This window comes from Chroicocephalus ridibundus, chromosome Z (genome assembly GCF_963924245.1).
Source record: "Chroicocephalus ridibundus chromosome Z, bChrRid1.1, whole genome shotgun sequence".
Classification (NCBI taxonomy): domain Eukaryota; kingdom Metazoa; phylum Chordata; class Aves; order Charadriiformes; family Laridae; genus Chroicocephalus; species Chroicocephalus ridibundus.
Window position 1 is genome coordinate 20,678,147 of NC_086316.1, and position 19,739 is coordinate 20,697,885.

A 19,739-nucleotide genomic window follows, 5' to 3' on the forward strand; every position below is an offset into this window, starting at 1 on the left:
CGTGGATGATCATGGTTTCAGTAGCCATGAAGTGCTATGATTCTGGAGATTGTTTGACCTTCTGTGTCTGCAGCTTTGGTTTTGTGTGTGCATGGTTTTGTGTATGCTACTTTGGTTGAAGTCAAAACCCCCATGTGACACTGACCTCAACTTTTGTAATCACTTACTTTCAGGGGTTTCAGGGCAGATTCTGTAGTCTTGGAAGGGAATACTTGTGTTTGTGGCATGCTGTTGGATTGCATCCTTGATAAAGTACCAGTACAAACATGCCATGGAAGATGGCTGTTACTGCAAATCTTCAGTCTACTCAGTTTAGGGTATTTTGGTCATGTCCAGTGAATTGCCACGTATGAAAACTAAAACTACACGTAAAAGGCAGCGAGGTATAGGAAGCTTAACGTGAAACAGCTTGTTCTGCAAGTGCTGTCTTGTGTATTTTACTGGCATTTATGGACCTGATTTAACAGATAACCTAAGCAATAAGATATAATGCACATCACAACAGTGGTTTTTGACTGGCTTGGAGGAAACTCTAAAAGGAAACCAGTATTACAAGACAGTAAAAGCACTGAAAAGCCGCTTACTTGCTTAAAAAAAATTAGGTTGTATGTTATAGAGATATTTGGCCAAGATATGGCTCAAAATTAAGTCAGTGGTAGATTAGGAACACAAGGTTAAGTACAAGTGGTATTGCCATTGATCTGTGTGCTAGATATTTCTTTGACAGTCAGTGTCTGCTGCTTGTCTGTTGTTTTTTTTTTCTGAATGAGAACACATGCAATAATTGAGGCTTCCTAGGTACTATCCGTGTTAAAGCAAGTAGCTGGAATTTTGACTTTAAGTTACAGATCTGTGTTCATGCTAGTCATTATGCGTATTGCATTAGATAATTGCAGTAAACAGTATGTAGCCTTAGGCTTAAATCAGGTTTGATGCTGAAGTTCTTGAAAAAGATAGCAGCCAAGGTGGATGACGGTCATGAGCTAGTGCAGTGGGTTGACCCTGGTTGGAGGCCGGTGCCCACCAAAGCTGCTTTATCACTCCCCTGCTCAGCCGGATGGGGGAGAAAAAATATAACAAAAGGCTTGAGAGTCAAGATACGGACAGGGAAATCACTCAGCAGTTATTGTCATAGGCAAAACAGACTTGACTTGGGGAAACATTAAATTAACTTATTGCCAATCAAATCAGAGTAGGGTAATGAGAAAATAAAAACTAAATTTTAAAACACACACACTACAAAACCAAGTCCCTCAGCACCACATCTACATATCTTTTAAATATGTCCAGGGATGGTCCAACCACTTCCCTGCGCAGCTTGTTCCAGTGCTTGAGAACTCTTTTGGTGAAGACATTTTTCCTAATATCCAATCTAAACCTCCTCTGGCACAACTTGAGGCTGTTTCTTCTTGTCCTATTGCCTGTTACGTGGGAGAAGAGATGACCCCCTCCTCTCTACAATCTGCTTTCAGGTAGTTGTAGAGATTGATAAGGTCTCCTCTGAACGTCCTTTTCTCCAGATTAAACAAACCCAGTTCCCTCAGCCGCTTCTCATAACACTTGTGCTCTAGACCCCTCACCAGCTTCATTGTTCTTCCCTGGACACGCTCCAGCACCTCAATGTCTGTCTTGTAGTGAGGGGCACAAAACTGAACACAGTAGTTGAGGTGACACCTCACCGGTACAGGGGAACAATCACTTCCATAGTCCTGTTGGCCATGTTATTTCTGTTACAGGCCAGGATGCTATTGGCCTTCTTGACCACCTTGGCACACTGCTGGCTCATGTCCAGCTGGCTGTTGACCAATGCTCCCATGGTCCTTTTCCACCAAGCAGCTTTACAGCCACTCTTCCCCAAGCCTGTAGTGTTCCATAGAGTTGCTGTGACCCAAGTGCAGGACCCAGCACTTGGCCTTGTTGAACTTCTTACTGTTGGCCTTGGCCCATTGATCCAGCATGTCCAGATGCCTCTGTAGACCCTTTCTACCCTCCAGCAGATCAACACTCCCACCCAACCTGGTGTCATCTGCAAACTTACTGAAGGTGCACTCGATCCCCTCACCCAGATCATTGAGAAAGACATTAAACAGAATATGCCCCAATACTGAGCCTTGGGGAACACCACTTGTGACTGACCACCAACTGTATTTAGCTCCATTCTTAACAACCTGCTCCAGCGTGGGTCCCCCGTGGTGTCAGAAGTCCTGCCAGCAAACCTGCTCCAGCGTGGGCTCCTCTCTCCATGGGGCCACAGGTCCTGTCAGGAGCTTGCTCCAGTGCAGGCTTCCCATGGGGGCACAGACTCCTTTGGGCATATCCGCCTGTTCCAGTGTGGGCTGCAGGTTGATATGTGCTCCACTGTGGAACTCCATAGGCTGCAGGGGAACAGAGTGCCTCACCATGGGTTTCACCACGGGCTGCAGGGGAATCTCTGCTCCTGTACCTGGAGCACCTCCTCTTCCTTCTTCTTCACTGACCTTCATGTCTGCGGAGTCGTTTCTCTTGCATATTCTCGCTCCTCTCTCCCAGATGCTGTTGCACAGCAGTCTTTCCTCTTCTTAAATATGTTCTCACAAAGGTGCTACCACTGTCACTGATAGGCTTGACATTGGCCAGCAGTGGGTCCCTCTTGGAACTGGCTGCCATTGGCTCTATTGGAGAAGGGGACAGCTTGTAGCAGCTTCTCATAGAAGCCACCCCTGAACCACCCCCCGCCCCCTCGCCTCGACTACCAAAACCTTGCTACGCAAACCCAGTACAACTAGAAATAACTTCTACTTGATTTTCTTTATTTTAAAGATGTTTGACAGATACAGTTGTAATCTACCAATAATATGTTCTTTATTCTAATATTTTTATTCTGTCATTGATATAGAGGAAGTCAGACCTTTTAGAACTTGTCAGCTTTGAAAACTTTATGGACATCATGTACGTAAACACGCTGGATTAAAGCATTTGAGTGATAAACTAGTCTTGACAGATGATGGAGGTGGTTCTGTTAATAGTAACTTACTAATAGTAAAATACTGGAGGGATTGCAACTTATACAGTTATGGAAAAATGAGTAACTGGAGGATATGTGCCCCTTGACATTTTGATGATGATTTTGATGATGCACAATTTCTATTACAGCTTGATAACTTATGTGGAGTACTAAATGGATTTTTATTGATCTGATAAACACAAGGTGGTAGTCTTCCAGTAAGCTTTTCAAGAAATTCTTCTTGAAAATAAGCTCGTACAAGGAGTAGAAGAATTGTCAGCTCTGCTGTTTTATTGTATGCTTGTGCTAGTGGTAGTAGCATTATCTTCAATGTGTGGTTTCTTTTTAGGAATCATTTTAAGCAGCTTGTCTGTTTTCCAAGAGGTAGTTTAGTGAAAACTAGACACTATAATCCATAAATCCATTTACCTGGATACACGACAACTGTAATAAGCCAAAAGTGAGCAAACAAATGAGTACCCTACTGTCATCATCTCCGCATTCCCACTCTCCTGCCAGGGTCTCTCCTGTGCACACCATATGTGACACAACCATCTGACTGAGTGAGGGCTGCAAAGCCAAGCCATACATTTAGTATCAGCAAAGCAGAGTTTCTTGTTTTTAGATAAAAAATAAATATAAGTTCTCATCTCTTTTCCAGCACATCAGTGGATCATCTTGCGTGCTTTTTGGGTATGTGCACTCTATTTTTGTAGAGCAGTGGGTACAGCTCAATGTTTTAGGTGGCTAATAAAAATTAACTTTTCTAGAAAAAGAAACTGGAATCCAAGCAGTATTCAAGTAGTCAATTTCCAAGTCAAGGCTGTCTTGATTTTTGCTATGAGTAAAATGGGATTGAAAGTCATGTTGGTTTAAAATGGATTTACAATTTTATGACAGAGCAGTCACATAAAGTATTGTAGATGGCTTCAGTAAATCGAGTCCATTCAAATGAAAGTGTTGGACTTGTGAGCATGTATAAATATCTAGGGATAAGCAAATGTGACATATCTGAAAATGAGGATACTGTATTCAGGGTTGTAAACCTAGAAAGAAATCAGATATTTTAGTGTTAAAGTAACTTATTGGGAGTATATGATAGTATTTTTTTGGCCTCAGTTAAGTTTCTTCATTGGCGGAAGAATAGTAAGTTACTTGTAACTTTATAGTGACGTTAGTGTGACAAGCATTGACTTCCGCACATAAGGGTGGGGGTGTACTCCTTTTTAAAAGGTTTTTGAGAATGGGTCAGAAGATCTGTCAAACTAATAGAAAGGTTTGAATAGTAATCAAGTGTATTACTTAGCAAGATACCTAAGAACACTGACTGACTTAATTTCATGGAAAGGTGACTGGAATGTGTTTTACAAGTTCCCAGCATTTCCTTGTATTCTTACACCAAAGGGCTTCAATGGTTGAAGCAAGACTAATTCGAAATGGAAATGAAATACGCACTGTTATTGGTAATAAGTGTTGCAATATCCTGTCAACAAAGGGTGGAAATGAAAATTTCTTTGTTTTTCTAACCTACCCTATTTTTCTTAAAGATTTGTATAAAAGGGCTTACATTTATATCTATTGTGGGGGGAAAAAACACAGATACTCTTTAGTAACACGTTAGTTTCTGACTTTTCATATGGAGATCTAGAGATATGAAGAAATAACACAAATAACAGAATGATGTTAGGTTACTGTTTTTAAGCAAAAGCAATAAGACTATTTTGATTAAAAAAAAACCAGACGTCTAGTACCTTGAACTGTTAATACGAAGTGATTTTTATACGTGTAGGGAATTTTAAATGTAGTAATACATATCTGCCTTGCAGAAGTGAGCAGCAGCAACATGTTAAGCACAATTTTGGAGTATTCTGGAGTTTTTGTCTAATCAGAAGATCTAGTGTTGTAGGTAGAACTACTGTTCTTGCCATGTTAAATAAAATGAAATTGATCACAGCTGAAACACCACCTCCCTGTCCTGGATGTATACCTTACAGCAGTTGCTGTTGTGCTTTCATCATATGAAGTGGCAGAATAAAATTGTAAAGGGTTTTTTTGATGTCTCCTATAAACACACTTCTGAAATTGGCAACTCTGCCTACAAATCTGACAAAGTCACAAATTCCTTTCTGCGGATGTTTCCTCTTTTACTAGTATTTGGTCATGCAAACAAGTTCTATAAATCTAGACAAAGCCCAGAAGTCTTCTGGTTTCTGTATTTTTGAAGTGTGTTAAATATTTTAAAATATTTTAAAGAGACACAGAGTAGATGCAGTGGTAATAGAGGAGACTAACATCTCTTGAGAATTTTGGAGTTTATTCTTATATTTGCATGTTTAAAGACTTTGAGATTCTCAGAATATGTCTCAGGCCGTTGTAAGTGGTGGTCTTTCTTCCAAATTCCCAGTGCTTTTCTTTCGCTTCATATGGTCAGGTGTTGGTTGTTTTTTCTTTTTGGATTTATGTTTCTGTACATCAGTTGGATAACTTAATTTAAAATATTTAAAAAAATAAATGGAAGCTATAGTCTTCAGAAAATTGAACAGTTAAGCTTGATTTTTAGGGGTTATGTTTTCCCTATTCCCACTTGCAGGAAGAGAGATTAGTGAAAATGCACTTTAAAAATGCTGCGTTCATTTAGTTTTGGTTTTGCTAAAACAGTTAAGTGTTTTTTACCCAAAGCTGTACTGGACACAATTGCCAGTCTGTGCTCTGAGTATAAGTAGCACTGTAGTAAGGTATGAAAAATTTGAGACTTGATGTACCTCAAAAAACACCCAGAGTTAGGGATGTTTTCATTTTTAAACTTATATTTGATCCACAGAGAAGGAAGATGAAATCCAGTGTTTCATTAGGGTATTCTGAAAATAGATCTTACAGTTCTGTATAGTACAGTATTGTAACAATGGATGCCATTGAAGAAGTTGCCATGAAAGGAAAAATATATTTTCAGAATATGGAATATTTAGAGTAAATGAGACACAGAGGATACATACTGAAGAGCAAAAAAAATCTGGAATAACTAGCTTCCTTAAGTTAAAAAAACTTATTCTATTGAATGAGGAAGAGATCCTGTACGTATGAAGAAATGCAAGATGAATAGAGACAATGATATCAAGTCACTTTTAATTATATAGTCACACAATGGATATGTACAAAAAGGCAAAAGTAAAATTGGATTAGAAGGATTTAAATGTTTATTTTTGAAGTTATGGATTGTCTGGTTTCTTAAAGCAGGTGTTTAAAGCTATAAAGTTCAGAAGTGCAGAATATTTTCATATTAATTTTTAGAATATATGTGCTGTTCATTGTATTGATAAAGTATATGAAGATATATGAACATGAGGGTAGAATGTGGCATTGTTGCTAGTGTAATTGTAAATGCAGTGCTTGAGAATATTAAAAAACACTTCCAGTATTTTGATGTCTGCATTTATTTTGTCAAATACTCTTGCAGGAAGCACTTCCTAATGAAGTGGTTGATCTTATGGTCACTGCTAACTTGAACAGGAAGTTGGTTATGTCTCTACTAAAGGTTTAGGTACCCTTAACTGATATATTAAACATATTTAACTGATTCTCCTCCTGTGTCTGGAGAAACCTTATTATATGGACCTGCTTATTATGCTTCTGTTCAGGGGAAAGAATAGAAGTAATTTTTTTTTTTTCAGGTAACATGTAGTTTTGCCAGCCTAAGCCGTGCGCATCAGGAGGTCTGTGTTCAATGATTCTGGTGACAGACTAGATAGAAAGGGAATCTCTCCGTGCAGTGCATGTGACTTTTAGCCATAGTTTGAAGACTCAACAAAACTCAATTTTTTGGCACAATAGTACAGTCTTCGTTTTTTATGAGCAGCAAATTAACACATTCCTCAAGTGTTGAGAATGTAACACATGTTTTACAGAAGGAAAAATGTTTGACTTAAGAGTAACAGGTCACATTTCAGACTGCATGTAAGATTTGAAAACAAATGTAGCTTTAACACTTAATATGCCTTTTACCTGCCTAGGTAAATGTATTTTCTATCTGTTTAGAGAGTATTTAAGTGATTGTTACCTAAACATACAGTTGTCTATTTTTGTTCCCGTATATTGTGTTTGGAAATGATGTATGTTTTGTTCTGAACTTAATTTTTATTTTAATAATTTTGTAATTAAAAAACAAATACAAAACCCACAACTAAAATGTAGAAATTTGTGTTAGTATAAAACTTTAAATATGAAATTGTGTTTTATTCAAAGATCTCTTTCTTTTAAATCACTTTAATGGTTTGACAGTAAAAACTGAATTCATTGGATTTTTTCTGGACCTCAATGTTTGAAAGAATTTAAGAATTCAGGAGTGGTGTCTGGTGTGATACTTCTGAAGTGAAATCAAAGTGAATCTTTATCATACGTTCCCCTTCAGAATTCTAAAAATTCCCTCTGTCATCTGTTCTTAGGATTACATTTAAAAAATCCTGGTGCTTCATATAGTTTGGAATAATAAATCTCAATTTACCGTACGTTTTACTAGAAATATAGATTTAAAAAAAAAAAAAAACAACTTCCACTCTGTGGTGTTTAGATTTTTAATGGACTAACTCACACTTAAGAAAAATGTTTTCTTGTATGCGCTATCTAAACAGAATCCAAAAATAATGGCGGGAGAGAAGACAGGAGAAGCCTTTCAGTGTAAATTTAAGTAGAAAATGCTTGTATTTGGGGGAAAAAAAAGAATACTAACAAGTGATGACTATAACAACTTGACACCTTTGGTGTTTTTATTTTGATGATGCATCTAAAACTTAGCTTAATGTCTTGTTAAATTTGAGGATTCATTAATCTCTTTGGGATTTTTAAATGATTTCTATGGATAATAAGGTGGTTTTATTTCTGAATGTAGGTTTGTTGTAGCCTTAATTTTAAAAGTTCAATTTAAATGCCTATTTTATTTGAAAAGTAGCTTATTTAAACCTCTCTTCATACCTTTTTAAAAACCTGTTTCAATTTACTGTTACAAAACCAAACAGATATGTTCTGGCTTTTATTTTTTATAAAAAACTTTAAATCTTTCACAAGTCAAACATGTACTATCTTAAAATATTTAATGAAAATCATACTACCTTCATTACTCCTGTTGTGTCTTTTACCTGTAGTTTTTATGAAGTTTTATTGTTGGTTTTATGTGAAAAATGTATTTTTAACTTCATTAATTGTAATTACTTTCTGTCTTTGTTTTACAGATGGAATACCTCAGGTTTACTATTTTGGCCCATGTGGCAAATATAATGCTATGGTGCTAGAACTACTTGGACCTAGTCTGGAAGATTTATTTGACTTGTGTGGTAGGACATTTTCTCTTAAAACCGTTCTTATGATAGCCATACAGTTGGTAAGTAGAATAGATGTTAATTTGAGTGTTCATTAGAATAACTAAGTCTTCAATGGATTAAATCTTTATTTCACTTAAGAGAGTTGTGCTTCCCATGTTTTAAACTGGTGTTGGTAGCTTCTTAAAGAGCCTGTGATACAGTTTTACCAGGAAGACTGTTTTATGTTACTTTCATTTACTTTGTTCTAGTTTTTCAAGTATCATTGCATTATTGTAGTTTCATTGTGTCTTCTGAGTTCTCATAATCACAACCTGAAATCATGAATTTTAGTTTGACATACTCAATTAAAAAGAAAATCTTCATGAAATAAAAATAATTTTAATCCACGAAAGCAGTTGGATTAGGGACTCCTAAATAGGATAAATATTTTTCCTAGGCATTCTTGGAAAGAAAGGAAGCAAAGAAAAAAAAATCCCCTAAAAACCCTTCCAAAAATACTAAAATAGCACAAAATTATTCAATGAAGGATTTTTTCCTTTTTTTGGAAGATTTCCTGATTTGTTTTTCACCCAAGGGTAGTTAGAAGTAGAAAAAGAAAGAAGTCTTTGCATGTTTACCTTAATACAATGTGTTTTAAATAAGTACTTATGAAATATTAATGCTACTGAACGTCTACTTCCCTAAATAGTTAGTGATATTTTTACCCATGGAGGGTAAAAGTAACTGTTTAAAACACAGCTGTAATTGGATAACAGGCCTGCAACTGTATAGATATATTCAGCTTATTTACAGCCAAAATGACAAAGTTCATTTTTTAAAATGCTCAAATCATCACAGATCTAAAGATCATGTTTATTTAATACTTGGTGTTCCTTTTGGAATATATCAATTTTGATAGAAAGTGATCCAGCTAGAATGGAGGTTATAGGCATATTAGTGAACTTTCAGTGCTCCTCTGTTCTATATTTTTAAGGAATAGATCTACATGGAACTTTGCTACTCACTGCTGGGTGACATAATTTCTGGTTATAGCTTTAATGTGCACAAAACATACTTGGTGCCAGCTGTACTTAAAGAAGATAACTTCTGTTATATTCTGATTCGTGTCTAATGTCCAGTGTGAAAGTTTCCAATATATGATAAGATGTATCTGCTTGGGGGATGTGTAAAATTTTCATTGACTTTAACTGGGAGATAACTTGTTAAGAGCAATAGCGCTCTGGTTTTAAAGCAATAGAAGGGGTGATTTCCTCTAAATGTAAAGTCAATGTAAATATTTAGCTTCTACCACAATTTAATGTGGCAACCTGAAGCTTAAACTAAACTTTTTGTCGTTTTTTCCTTTTGTTAAAGATTTCTCGTATGGAATATGTCCATTCAAAGAACTTGATATACAGAGATGTAAAACCTGAGAACTTCTTAATAGGACGACCTGGAAACAAAACCCAGCAAATTATTCATATTATAGACTTTGGTTTGGCAAAGGAGTATATAGATCCAGAAAATAAGAAGCACATACCATATCGAGAACACAAGAGCCTTACAGGAACAGCTAGATACATGAGTATAAATACACATTTAGGAAAAGGTACGTGTGCTTTTTAAGTGCAGAAACAAAAATTCAACAGCTGTCATTTGTCTGTTATCATCTTGTTTTCAAGTTGAAATTTTTCCCAGTCTGTAGTCTTTAAGAACTGCAAGTTTTGTGTACTGTGCAAAATTATAGTTTGTCCTTATGAAAATACTATTTATGGGAACAAGGTTCTCTGGGTCTCTAATCATCATGATCATGGCTCAGCAAGTAATTATGTTGTTTTTTTTAGATATCTGTAAAAGAAAGATGTGTATCTTTCTGTATCATAACATCTTCACATTAGAAATATATCATGGTGGGGTGGGTGGGAAGTAGATTTGCTTATTGAAGATATCAAAGTGAATAGATTGCAACTACATAATTTTTCAATGCTACCTAGCCAGTTTTTTGGTCCCTTTGAAATGCACCACGTAGTGGAATAAAAGTGGCTTATATTTGATACTGATTTCTTGATTTACTTTTTTTATGCTTATACAGTTTATGAGGGTTTGTCAGAGTAGTTAAAGGTTATGCTAGTGTTGTAAATATGATAACCTAAAGAAATAACAGGATATATAGAGAGATAAGTTGTTATTGAATGAATTAATTTAGCTGGAAAAAGGTACGTAAACACTCCAAATGGTCTTTGATTATTCCAGTTATACAGAGGTTTTCTAGTGAAAACAGGTTTGACAGCTTTGAATTTGTGTAAACCAGTTACATGTCTTTGCATGGTAATCACTAATTAGGTTGCTCTTTGGTTTTAAAATGTTGAGCAATACTTATATTTCAAAGGTACTCCTTGTTAATATGGCAGATGATAAACCATTCACATTTTCCAGATAGTAATAAGGTGTTTTATCAATAAAATCAGACCATAGTAGCTTGTGGGTAGCACCTGTAGCTGATGTTAAAGCATGGTAAAATGTAGAATTATAGAATCATTTAGGTTGGAAAAGACCCTTAAGATGGAGTCCAGCTGTTAACCTAACACTGCCTACTCCACCACTAAACCATGTCCCTCAGCGCCACATCTACACACCTTTTAAATACCTCCAGGGATGGTGAGTCAACCACTTCCCTGGGCAGCCTGTTCCAATGCTTGACAACCCTTTCGGTGAAGTCATTTTTCCTAATAACCAATCTAAACCTCCCCTGGTGCAACTTAAGGCCATTTGCTCTTGTCCTATTGCCTGTTACTTGGGAGAAGAGACTGACCCCCATCTCCGGTAGTTGTAGAGAGCAATGAAGTCTCCCCTCAGCCTCCTTTTCTCCAGACTAAACAACCCCAGTTCCCTCAACCACTCCTCTTAGGACTTGTGCTCTAGACCCTTCACCAGCTGCCTTGCTCTTCTTTAGAAACAGTCCACTTCAAATGTAGTTCAATTTAATATATTTTTTTATAGTACCATAATAGATTTTCTTTATAATTAGGCATGTGTGTTCAGACATTACCTTGTCTGTAGACAAATTTTCTTTTACTTCATTAGTATGAGGCTTTTCTGCCTATTTCTGCTTTTCTCTTGGTCCCTGCCTTAGTCTCAAAACAAATTGGGGTGAAAGACTTGTCTGACTTTCTTGACTACTCAGCTGACTTCAGATATGTCTTTTCTATCAAAGTGTAGAAACATTGTATATACAATTACTGTTTAGTATGTTCCATGGTAAATGCAGATCTGTGTTATAAAACATCGTTCAACAGCACTTCAGGACAGCAAACTTGGGAAATTTGCAGCATTTCCAGGCAACGTGGAAAAAATGTATACCTTTTTCAAATTAATCAACACCTGCAAGTCTTCAAAACAGATAGGAGGAAGACTTAAGCAGGTGCATTTAACTGATGATGAGAGGAAGATGTTTTTCTGTGTTGACGTGTCAAAGGAGTATTGATTTCACATGTCCAAATATTACTTTATACTATAAAATTATTTTTGAATTGTATTTCACCTGTCTTGTGTCTGTGCATCATCTGGCTTCTTTGTTTCTTCACAAGCAAAGCTGAAGCATTTAATTTCATGATGTGCAAACCAATTTTGCCATTCATTCCAGATTTTGTCATGAGTTGATTTTGCTTTCTCCGCACAGATTCCTGAAACAACCTCAAATTTCTCCATTTAGTAGGGAGAAAAATGCAGGTATATCTGTGACTCTCATATATCCAGATGTAAGATTAAGAGCACATACAAGGTCCCCGGATTATTAGAAGTGTATGGTCAGAAATCCCTGAATCGTACAATTGCTGAAAGATGATCCCGGTCATTTGATAAAAGTTTTATATTTGGGTACTGTACACCTAAATTTCAATAACATTTTGCATGTTTACATACTGCGCTTTTTTTTAGGGAAATGGAAAAAGTGTTGTTTAATATGTATCTGTTTTGCCTTTGTATCTGATACCTGATTTTGGAGGCAGCCTTTTGAGTTGCTTTTAAAATCTTACTGGCAGTCCCACATCCCGAAAACATCTTCACAGGGTTGCTACCTTCTTTGTATACTTGCTTTTAGGGGGAGGTTCTGAAAATAAGACAAAATAATTGTTGCTTCCCTTTTTAAAGGTGGGAGATTAGGCTCTTGTGCCTGTTTTTTCAGTTTTTTGGAAGTGCTTCTGGAGAAAGTATAGGATTCATCAAAGTAAAAGATATTTAAGATTAGTTTCTACTAAGTATATGAAGCATTGGTGTAGTTCTTTGTACTTATACATCAGGAATGCACAAATTTCAACAATATTTTTTGTCAAAGAAACACGTTTAATATCTAGAATATAACCTAGTCTTGTGAAACGCAGTTGAGACTCTTGGCTCTGTGACCATCCTGGAATACAGCTTAGTAAGTGGGTTTATCTGTAATGGAGCAGCTAGGAAACTGTTACCCAGTTTGCTTTTCTTTTTTTAAGACTAAAGATTTTGTATATAAAGAAGTTCATCAACCTACAGAGTTTAACTGTCATGTTGTAGTTGAACACATGAGATGAAACAGGTGAGAAATGTCTTCCTTTTACTGGCAAGTTGAATCTTGATAGTTTGAGGGATTTTTTTTTCATCGTCTCAGACTTCCTTTTCTGGTAATATAAATGAATGCTGGGAGCATCTTTCCTTCAAATGAGCGATTTACAAACAAGGTTGATGTGGACAAAAGAGCTGAGGAGTAGAAGGGCCTAAGTTTTTAACTTCAATTTAAGTACTTGAATAGCCCTGGTTTCCATATCTAGATTCCAAGTCATTCTGTCCTCCTCCGGAATTTTTTCAATACCTGAAGTATTTCAGTGTCTTCATATGCTTTTCTACTTAGCTCTTCACTGATGAGCAAGATTTTTTTTTAAGCAAAAATAATCTTTATAAAATAATATGAATAATGATTCCTTTGAAAGATATGCTGATGTGCACTTCTGCATAGTTATTGTCTGCAAAGCAATCTCCAGAGTTAAAATTGCAAATTACCGTATTTGTAGTTCGTATCTTTAAAGATTGTTTATTAGTATTCATTCTAAATAGCTTATTCTCTTTAAGTAGAATACAATGATAAAAAGTTTAAGAATTTAAAAGCTGTGCCACAGAAGGTGGTGCTTACTTGTAGAAGGAAAGAATGATACTTGGTAGTAGTTGTCCTGGAAAGGAAAACCAAATGGTAGTAAAGAAAATTATGAACAACTACAGGTTTCAGCATTAGGTATTAAAGCTAACAAACCTTTCAGTTTATTGAAATCTAAACTGCATTAGAAACCTGTAAAGTTTGAGGTTGATTCAGAAAGTGTTCTGTTATCCCTGCCATAGGGCTGCAATTTCAGGGTGTAAGGGGAAGGCCGAACTCAGTATCACAGAATCATAGAATCGCAGAACGGTGGGGTCTGGAAGGGACCTCTGGAGATCATCTAGTCCAACCCCCCTGCCAGAGCAGGGTCACCTAGAGCAGGTTGCACAGCAACGCGTCCAGGTGGGTTTTGAATGTCTCCAGAGCAGGAGACGAGGCTGACAGTGTCAGCCATCTGATGTTCATCTTCCACAGTCAGTGACCAATAGCCTCCAAAGGTTGATTTTCTTCGGTATTGGCTACTTAAGAGCTGACAGCTCTCTTTGCTCTCAAGTGTCTATCCATATGTTTTCATGTGGACAGAGAAAAGCGGTGGGGTGTGTGTCTCCTTATTTCAACTGATATTTCAGAACATCAGGATACTGCCATCATTATGTTTTGTTGATCTTCAGCTGCTGGTTTGAGTCTCAGAAAATGTCTCAAAATTAGAAGGTACTGGTTATGTATTTCAGTAGTGCACAATTTAAACATCAGCATCCCAATTTGCCTTAGTGTCATGGACACTGTGGTTCCTTTCCTCATTACACAAGTGTTTGGTGACCCTTGGTAAGTAAAGAAAGATTCCACCTGTGGACTGCTAATCACAGAATGGTTGAGGCTGGCAGGGATGCCTGGAGGTCATCATGTTCAACCTCTCTGCTCAAGCAGGGCCACCTAGATCTGGTTGTCCAGGACCATGTCCAGACAACTTCTGAGTATCTACAAGGAGGGAGACTCCACAAGCTCTTTTGGCAGCCTGTGCCAGTAATACGTGTTCTTGTAGTACTTACAGAGCGGAAAACTTTTCTTAATTTCTCACCACATTAAGTTCTTTCTGTTTTAGTAGTTGCAGTTTGAAGTTTGTCAGATGGATAAAAGGTTTATTTATTAACTTTTTTATTTAATATTTGTTAGAGGTAATGGTCATGAGCTTAAACTCATTTTTTTCTTGTTATTTTTTTACAGTTTTGTAAAAATAGGAATCCTTTTCCTTTTTCAGTTAAATTTATTTCCACAATGAGAACTGGCCTACTGGAACACATTTTGGCCTTTCCCCATATTAGAAATTAAATACAGCATGTTAGCTTTATTTCATCAGTTCCTTTACTGTTTGAAAATGGAAGAAGAATCCTATCTTGATCATACAGGAGTATTTACTAGAGTGCTATGATATTCTCTAGTTATGACCACAATGATGACAAATTTATCATGACTCCAAGTCCTGTCATCATTGATGCCAGTGGGTTTTGAAATTCTTGATAAGAAGCAGTCTCTTAATTAAACCAGCATAATAGCATATTCCAGGTAATTTAAATATAATGAAAGACCTCCCACCCCACTTACCCATCCAAAAATGCATTGTATATGAAGCTGGCCTTAATTCTGTATGCATTCACAAAGTAAAATGATGTGTAAAAGTAACTGAACTATTGTAAGCTTGTTGTGATTGCTAGATTTATTATTACTCACCAAGTAAAGACTGAAACTTCACTTTTATTAAGCTGTATTAGAGACAAATAGCTTCAAGAGTAGACTAAATGATTTTTCATTTACAGAATAATAATATAAATACTTGTGTTTCCTAATAATGTAATGAAAACTTAACACTGGGAACATTTCAAAACTTGATAGCAAGGTTTGAGCTTCCTAAACATAACTCTTAGAACACAAGTTCCTCAAGTAAAGGAAGCATTCACTTTATTTTTCAGGCATGTTATACAAAGTTGATATCAGCTTCAGGTGGTACAACCAATTTTAAAATCAAATTAGTTCTTTTTTTCCTGCTTACATAAGAGACTCTCCCCATATCATTTAAGAAAATAAAACAAATGTAAAACTGGTAATTACCTGAAGAACACAATTGAATTTTCAGGGGGATTACATGTCTGATATTAACACAGGAACATAGTAAATGACACTTTTTCCTTCAAGGGAGATTTTTTCGTCTCCTTGGGTAGAATCTTGATCTCTGGTTGGACAGGTTTATTTTTGTCTAATGGTAACTTGTTAAACACGTATGAAAGTTCTGACAGATTTAACTTGTGTATCATGGGTAGTCCTGTACCTGTCAGCCTTATGCAAAGCCATAAGGAAGTGTGGATAGGTATATACTGGCTCCTCTGGCAAAGGCAGCTGTGACAAAGCTAATACTCTTTTCAGTAGCTTGTCTCCCTGTACTATATTAAGTCTTATTACAAGAGATTCTCAAATATGTAGACAATTCTTAAATGTAGATGGAAAAGGTTTAGAATGCCTTTCTGAAATCTTTACTGTGATGTTGCTGAACCACGCAGAAGAGCATCAGCCTTATGTAATAACTCTGCTTCAGTTGGAACTCAGAGCAGTGGTTGTTCTTGACCTTATTATTTTGCAGGCATTTCTTGGATGACAGAGAGCTGTTTGTCATCTTTTAGGTCTAACAAACACTGAACAGTAGGAATTGGGCTCTTACTTTCACAGCCTCTCCTTTGTGCGGAGTTGTGTTTTTTTTTTTTCTGTACGTTCTGTGATTCCCCTCTAAAAATGTAATCGTCTCTGGGGAATGACCAATATCCTTGGTTTTATTGGTCTTTTCTTGGTAATGCTTAATTATTGAAGAGGCAGAGGTTAGTTATCTTACAGTGAATACCTGAGACTCTTGGGGAACCATTCTGGTCTTTAATGCTAATTGAAAAGCTAAATGAAGTAAATTTCTTTAAACAGTACTGATCTTCAAACAAAACCAAAAAAACCTCCACCCTTACCTTTAAAGTAGATCTACTCTGTTATTGGAGCTGTTATACATTCTGATTTAAAATCAGTTTTCTAGGGCTAGACTTTTTTGTGATCTAAACCAGCAAAAAATAATTCCACATTGGATCGATTTTGATGCATTCCTTACTATAAGAACAATAAATGTTTGGACCTAGAATTTTATTAGCTTAAATCCTGAAGTCTTTCTAAAAACTCAAAGAAAAAACTGTTTTCTGTAGTTACAGGCTGTGCTTTGTGGTTATGGCCCTCCAGGAGTCCTAGCAACTTCCATTTGTCACTGAGCCAGTGGTGCAGGATGAAGTTGTTTTCCACACCCCTAGGAAGTTTATTAGTCTCCTTCTTGTACCCCCTGAATTATCACTGGACCCTTGGCAGGGTTGTAGCTGCCCTAGATAAATACCTTTTTCTGTTTAACTAACCTTATAAATCATAAATTATATGAAAAAATGCTTCTAATACAAACTGAACTAAATAAATCTTTCCCCCCTGCCACAGGTATAACTGAAAATAGGAATTTTTTTTTTCTGTAAAGTCCACATTATTAACACAACAGTGTCACATACAGTGTATGCTTATGATAAAATTGGCATGCGACTTCCTTTCTATGAACCATTAACTTCAGGATTCATAATTTTGTTTGGGAAGGGATGGTCTCATTTCCCTGAAATTACATTATCGTATGAAATTGTATCACTTTTAGTAAGACTATGGACTCTGGGTGATTAAATTTCTAATTGATTTTTGCTGAACTTTATAGACTGATAGTTCAGGATATGTAGATTGTCACTTTTCATCTACTTTGTGATTACAGTAACAAGTCTGTGTATCAAACCATGTAATCATCCTGTAGGTAATATTGCATTTTCTGATCCAAATAGTTATTATGTTTCTACTGTTTCAGCATTCCTTATAGCAAGCGGTAAAACTTTGTCTGGAGGGAGGGTGCACTGTTTATAATGGACACTTACTGAAGACGGAATGTTGTTTGGCCTGTGTTACGGTTACTTTACTGCGTATGCTAAAAAAAGATAACTTCTGGAGATAGTGCTGAATGAGGTTTTAGTTCTTATTAAAATCAGCCTGTTTGAATAGAGACAATTTATCTGTGACTTGTGAACTAAATAACAGGTGTTAGTTTCTTACTAAATTAGCTAGCTTCAGGTGACCTTCTTGGGAGAGAGGAGACCATGTGCCCTAAAGCTTTATTGTGTGTTTGTCATTTTATGATTGTATTACCTTTTAGACAACAGATCCTCTCAATCTCATTAAATTGTGATGCTCTAGGATCAGCATACATCAGCATCCTCCGGCTGATGCTTGGAATCCTTTTGTGTTCATGCTAGTCCACTGCTAGTGGTTTTTTTTTTTTCCAGTTTTCAGAGATCCTTCTTCCAACAATAGGAATATAATCTTTGGGCTTCCTCTCAGGTAAGCCTCTCAGGCTTATCGTGAAATACTCCATCCATAGGAAAGGATGGTTTACTACTATTTTTTAATTACTCCAAAGTGATCAGTGAAGAACTCAAATGGATTCTAAATAGTAGTCCCATTCCCCAAAAATTAAAACAAACAAAAATCTTTTCCCATAGGAGGTTCTTGAGGGCATTGTGATTTCAAATTATGTATCCTAGAAGTAGTTCCCACAGAACTATCCTACATAAATATCTCCAATGGTCAAAAGCTCATTTAAAAAAAAAAAAAATCCTCTTAATTAGAAATAATATCAGGGTAAAGATTGAAAATTGCTCCTTTCATAGAGAGGAATATTAGTGAAGGAGCAATTGCCTCAATAAGGTGTTTGTTTATTTTTGAGTTGTTGGGTTTTTTGGTTTTTGTTTTGGTTTTTTGTTTGTTTGTTTTTTAAGGGGGGAGAGGTTAACTTTTCATCAGCGTAACCTGTAGAAGTTAATGCAAAAGAGAGGAATTATTGCCCCTGAGCAAAGACCAAATAGAACTTTCCAGTACATTTTTGTGGGCCATACCTTAGTGTTGCCCATAGATGAGCATGCACTTGTAACATTTTTGTATGCTTTACCACCATCTTACCACTGATCTGGCTTACATGAAGCACACACCACATTGCACAAAAGGTTTGTTGTGAGCACAGTGCTCATGAGGTGCTTGTTATCTCCATGTCCACCCTGTCTCATGAAGAGTACAGGATTTCTGCATGCAACTGGGATGAACGTTTCCTTCATGTACTGAAACCTGTCAGGCACAGAATTCTACTGCTTATTCCTGCTTTCTTCTTAACCTGTGCGGTTGCATCAGGATAGCGTATGGTCAGCAAATGGGATGTTACAGGGTTGGCAGACAAATTCAAATAAGACCAGATTGTCTGAAGGGCACCCACGGAGAAAGGAAGCAGCAGTGGACAACAAGAATGATGGAGCGGACACAAACAAGAAGAGTATTGGTGAGGGAACTGGAAAGATGGAAACAAATGAAGGGGAAATGACTGTGAAAGAACCTCATGTGGTTGGCAGATGTGTGAAGAAGTAAGGGGCTAGATGTAGCCCATGCTCTGTATTACCATACTTTTTTGGTATTTTCTTGTTCACTTGGTATTGTGTGTATACTCAGTGTTCAAATGAGAAGATTGGGGGGAAAAAAAAACAGTGACAAATAAATTTTTCTTTTTATATGAAGATTAGGAATTGTTTTTCAGATGAAATGTATTTGTGGCAATATTTTGTGCTGGTCAGGTTGAAGCCAGGTTGGCTTTGTTAACTTTCCTGTGTTCAAAATCCAACAAACATTTTTTTGTTTACTTTTCTGTTCCATTTCTCTTTCTGTCAAAGCATAGTGATTTTGTCTTTGTGAAAATACTGAGTAGGAACAATGTTAATACTTCGGTTTTCTCCCTTATGTCAGAGAGGAAATCAAAGTTATAGGTAAATACAGTCTGTTACTACAAAAGGTAATGCACTGTGTAACAGTTGTTTCAACAGCAGTAGAGAATGAAGTCAGGTGAAAATGTAAAAATCAGTTTTCTTCTGATCATTTAAATACTTTTACTATTCTGTATTATATTTTTTCATAAGAATAATGGATTTTATTTAAAAATAATATGGAATGTACTTGGGAAACTTTTGAACATTGAATGCACTGCATTTTGCTTGTTACTTTCTTTTTTCTATAAACTTCTATGAACTTTTTGAAGGACCACCACTACACTACTATGTGTGAAAAATGGAAGACATGGCAGACATTGTCTTCTGTAACTTAGCTTTTAAGTCAGACTCGAGAGCAGGCTGTATGTACATGCCTCTTCATACTGCTTTCTGATCAAATAATAAGACCTTCTGAGCCTTTGGCTCAGTCCACCTTC

The 19,739-nt window shown here is 36.4% G+C and overlaps 1 protein-coding gene across 14 annotated transcripts in view; it reads left to right on the forward strand.

Moving 5' to 3' along the window:
- Positions 1-19,739, forward strand: part of CSNK1G3 (casein kinase 1 gamma 3) — an 82,959-nt gene that overhangs the window by 38,527 nt on the left and 24,693 nt on the right. For 13 of the 14 annotated variants that reach the window (XM_063320013.1, XM_063320019.1, XM_063320011.1 and 10 more), the window contains exons 5-6: positions 8,206-8,354; positions 9,649-9,883. In XM_063320013.1, coding sequence (XP_063176083.1) covers positions 8,206-8,354; positions 9,649-9,883 — 384 coding nt within the window. The remainder of the gene's footprint in view (positions 1-8,205; positions 8,355-9,648; positions 9,884-19,739) is intronic. The other variant, XM_063320022.1, reaches the window with a different exon arrangement.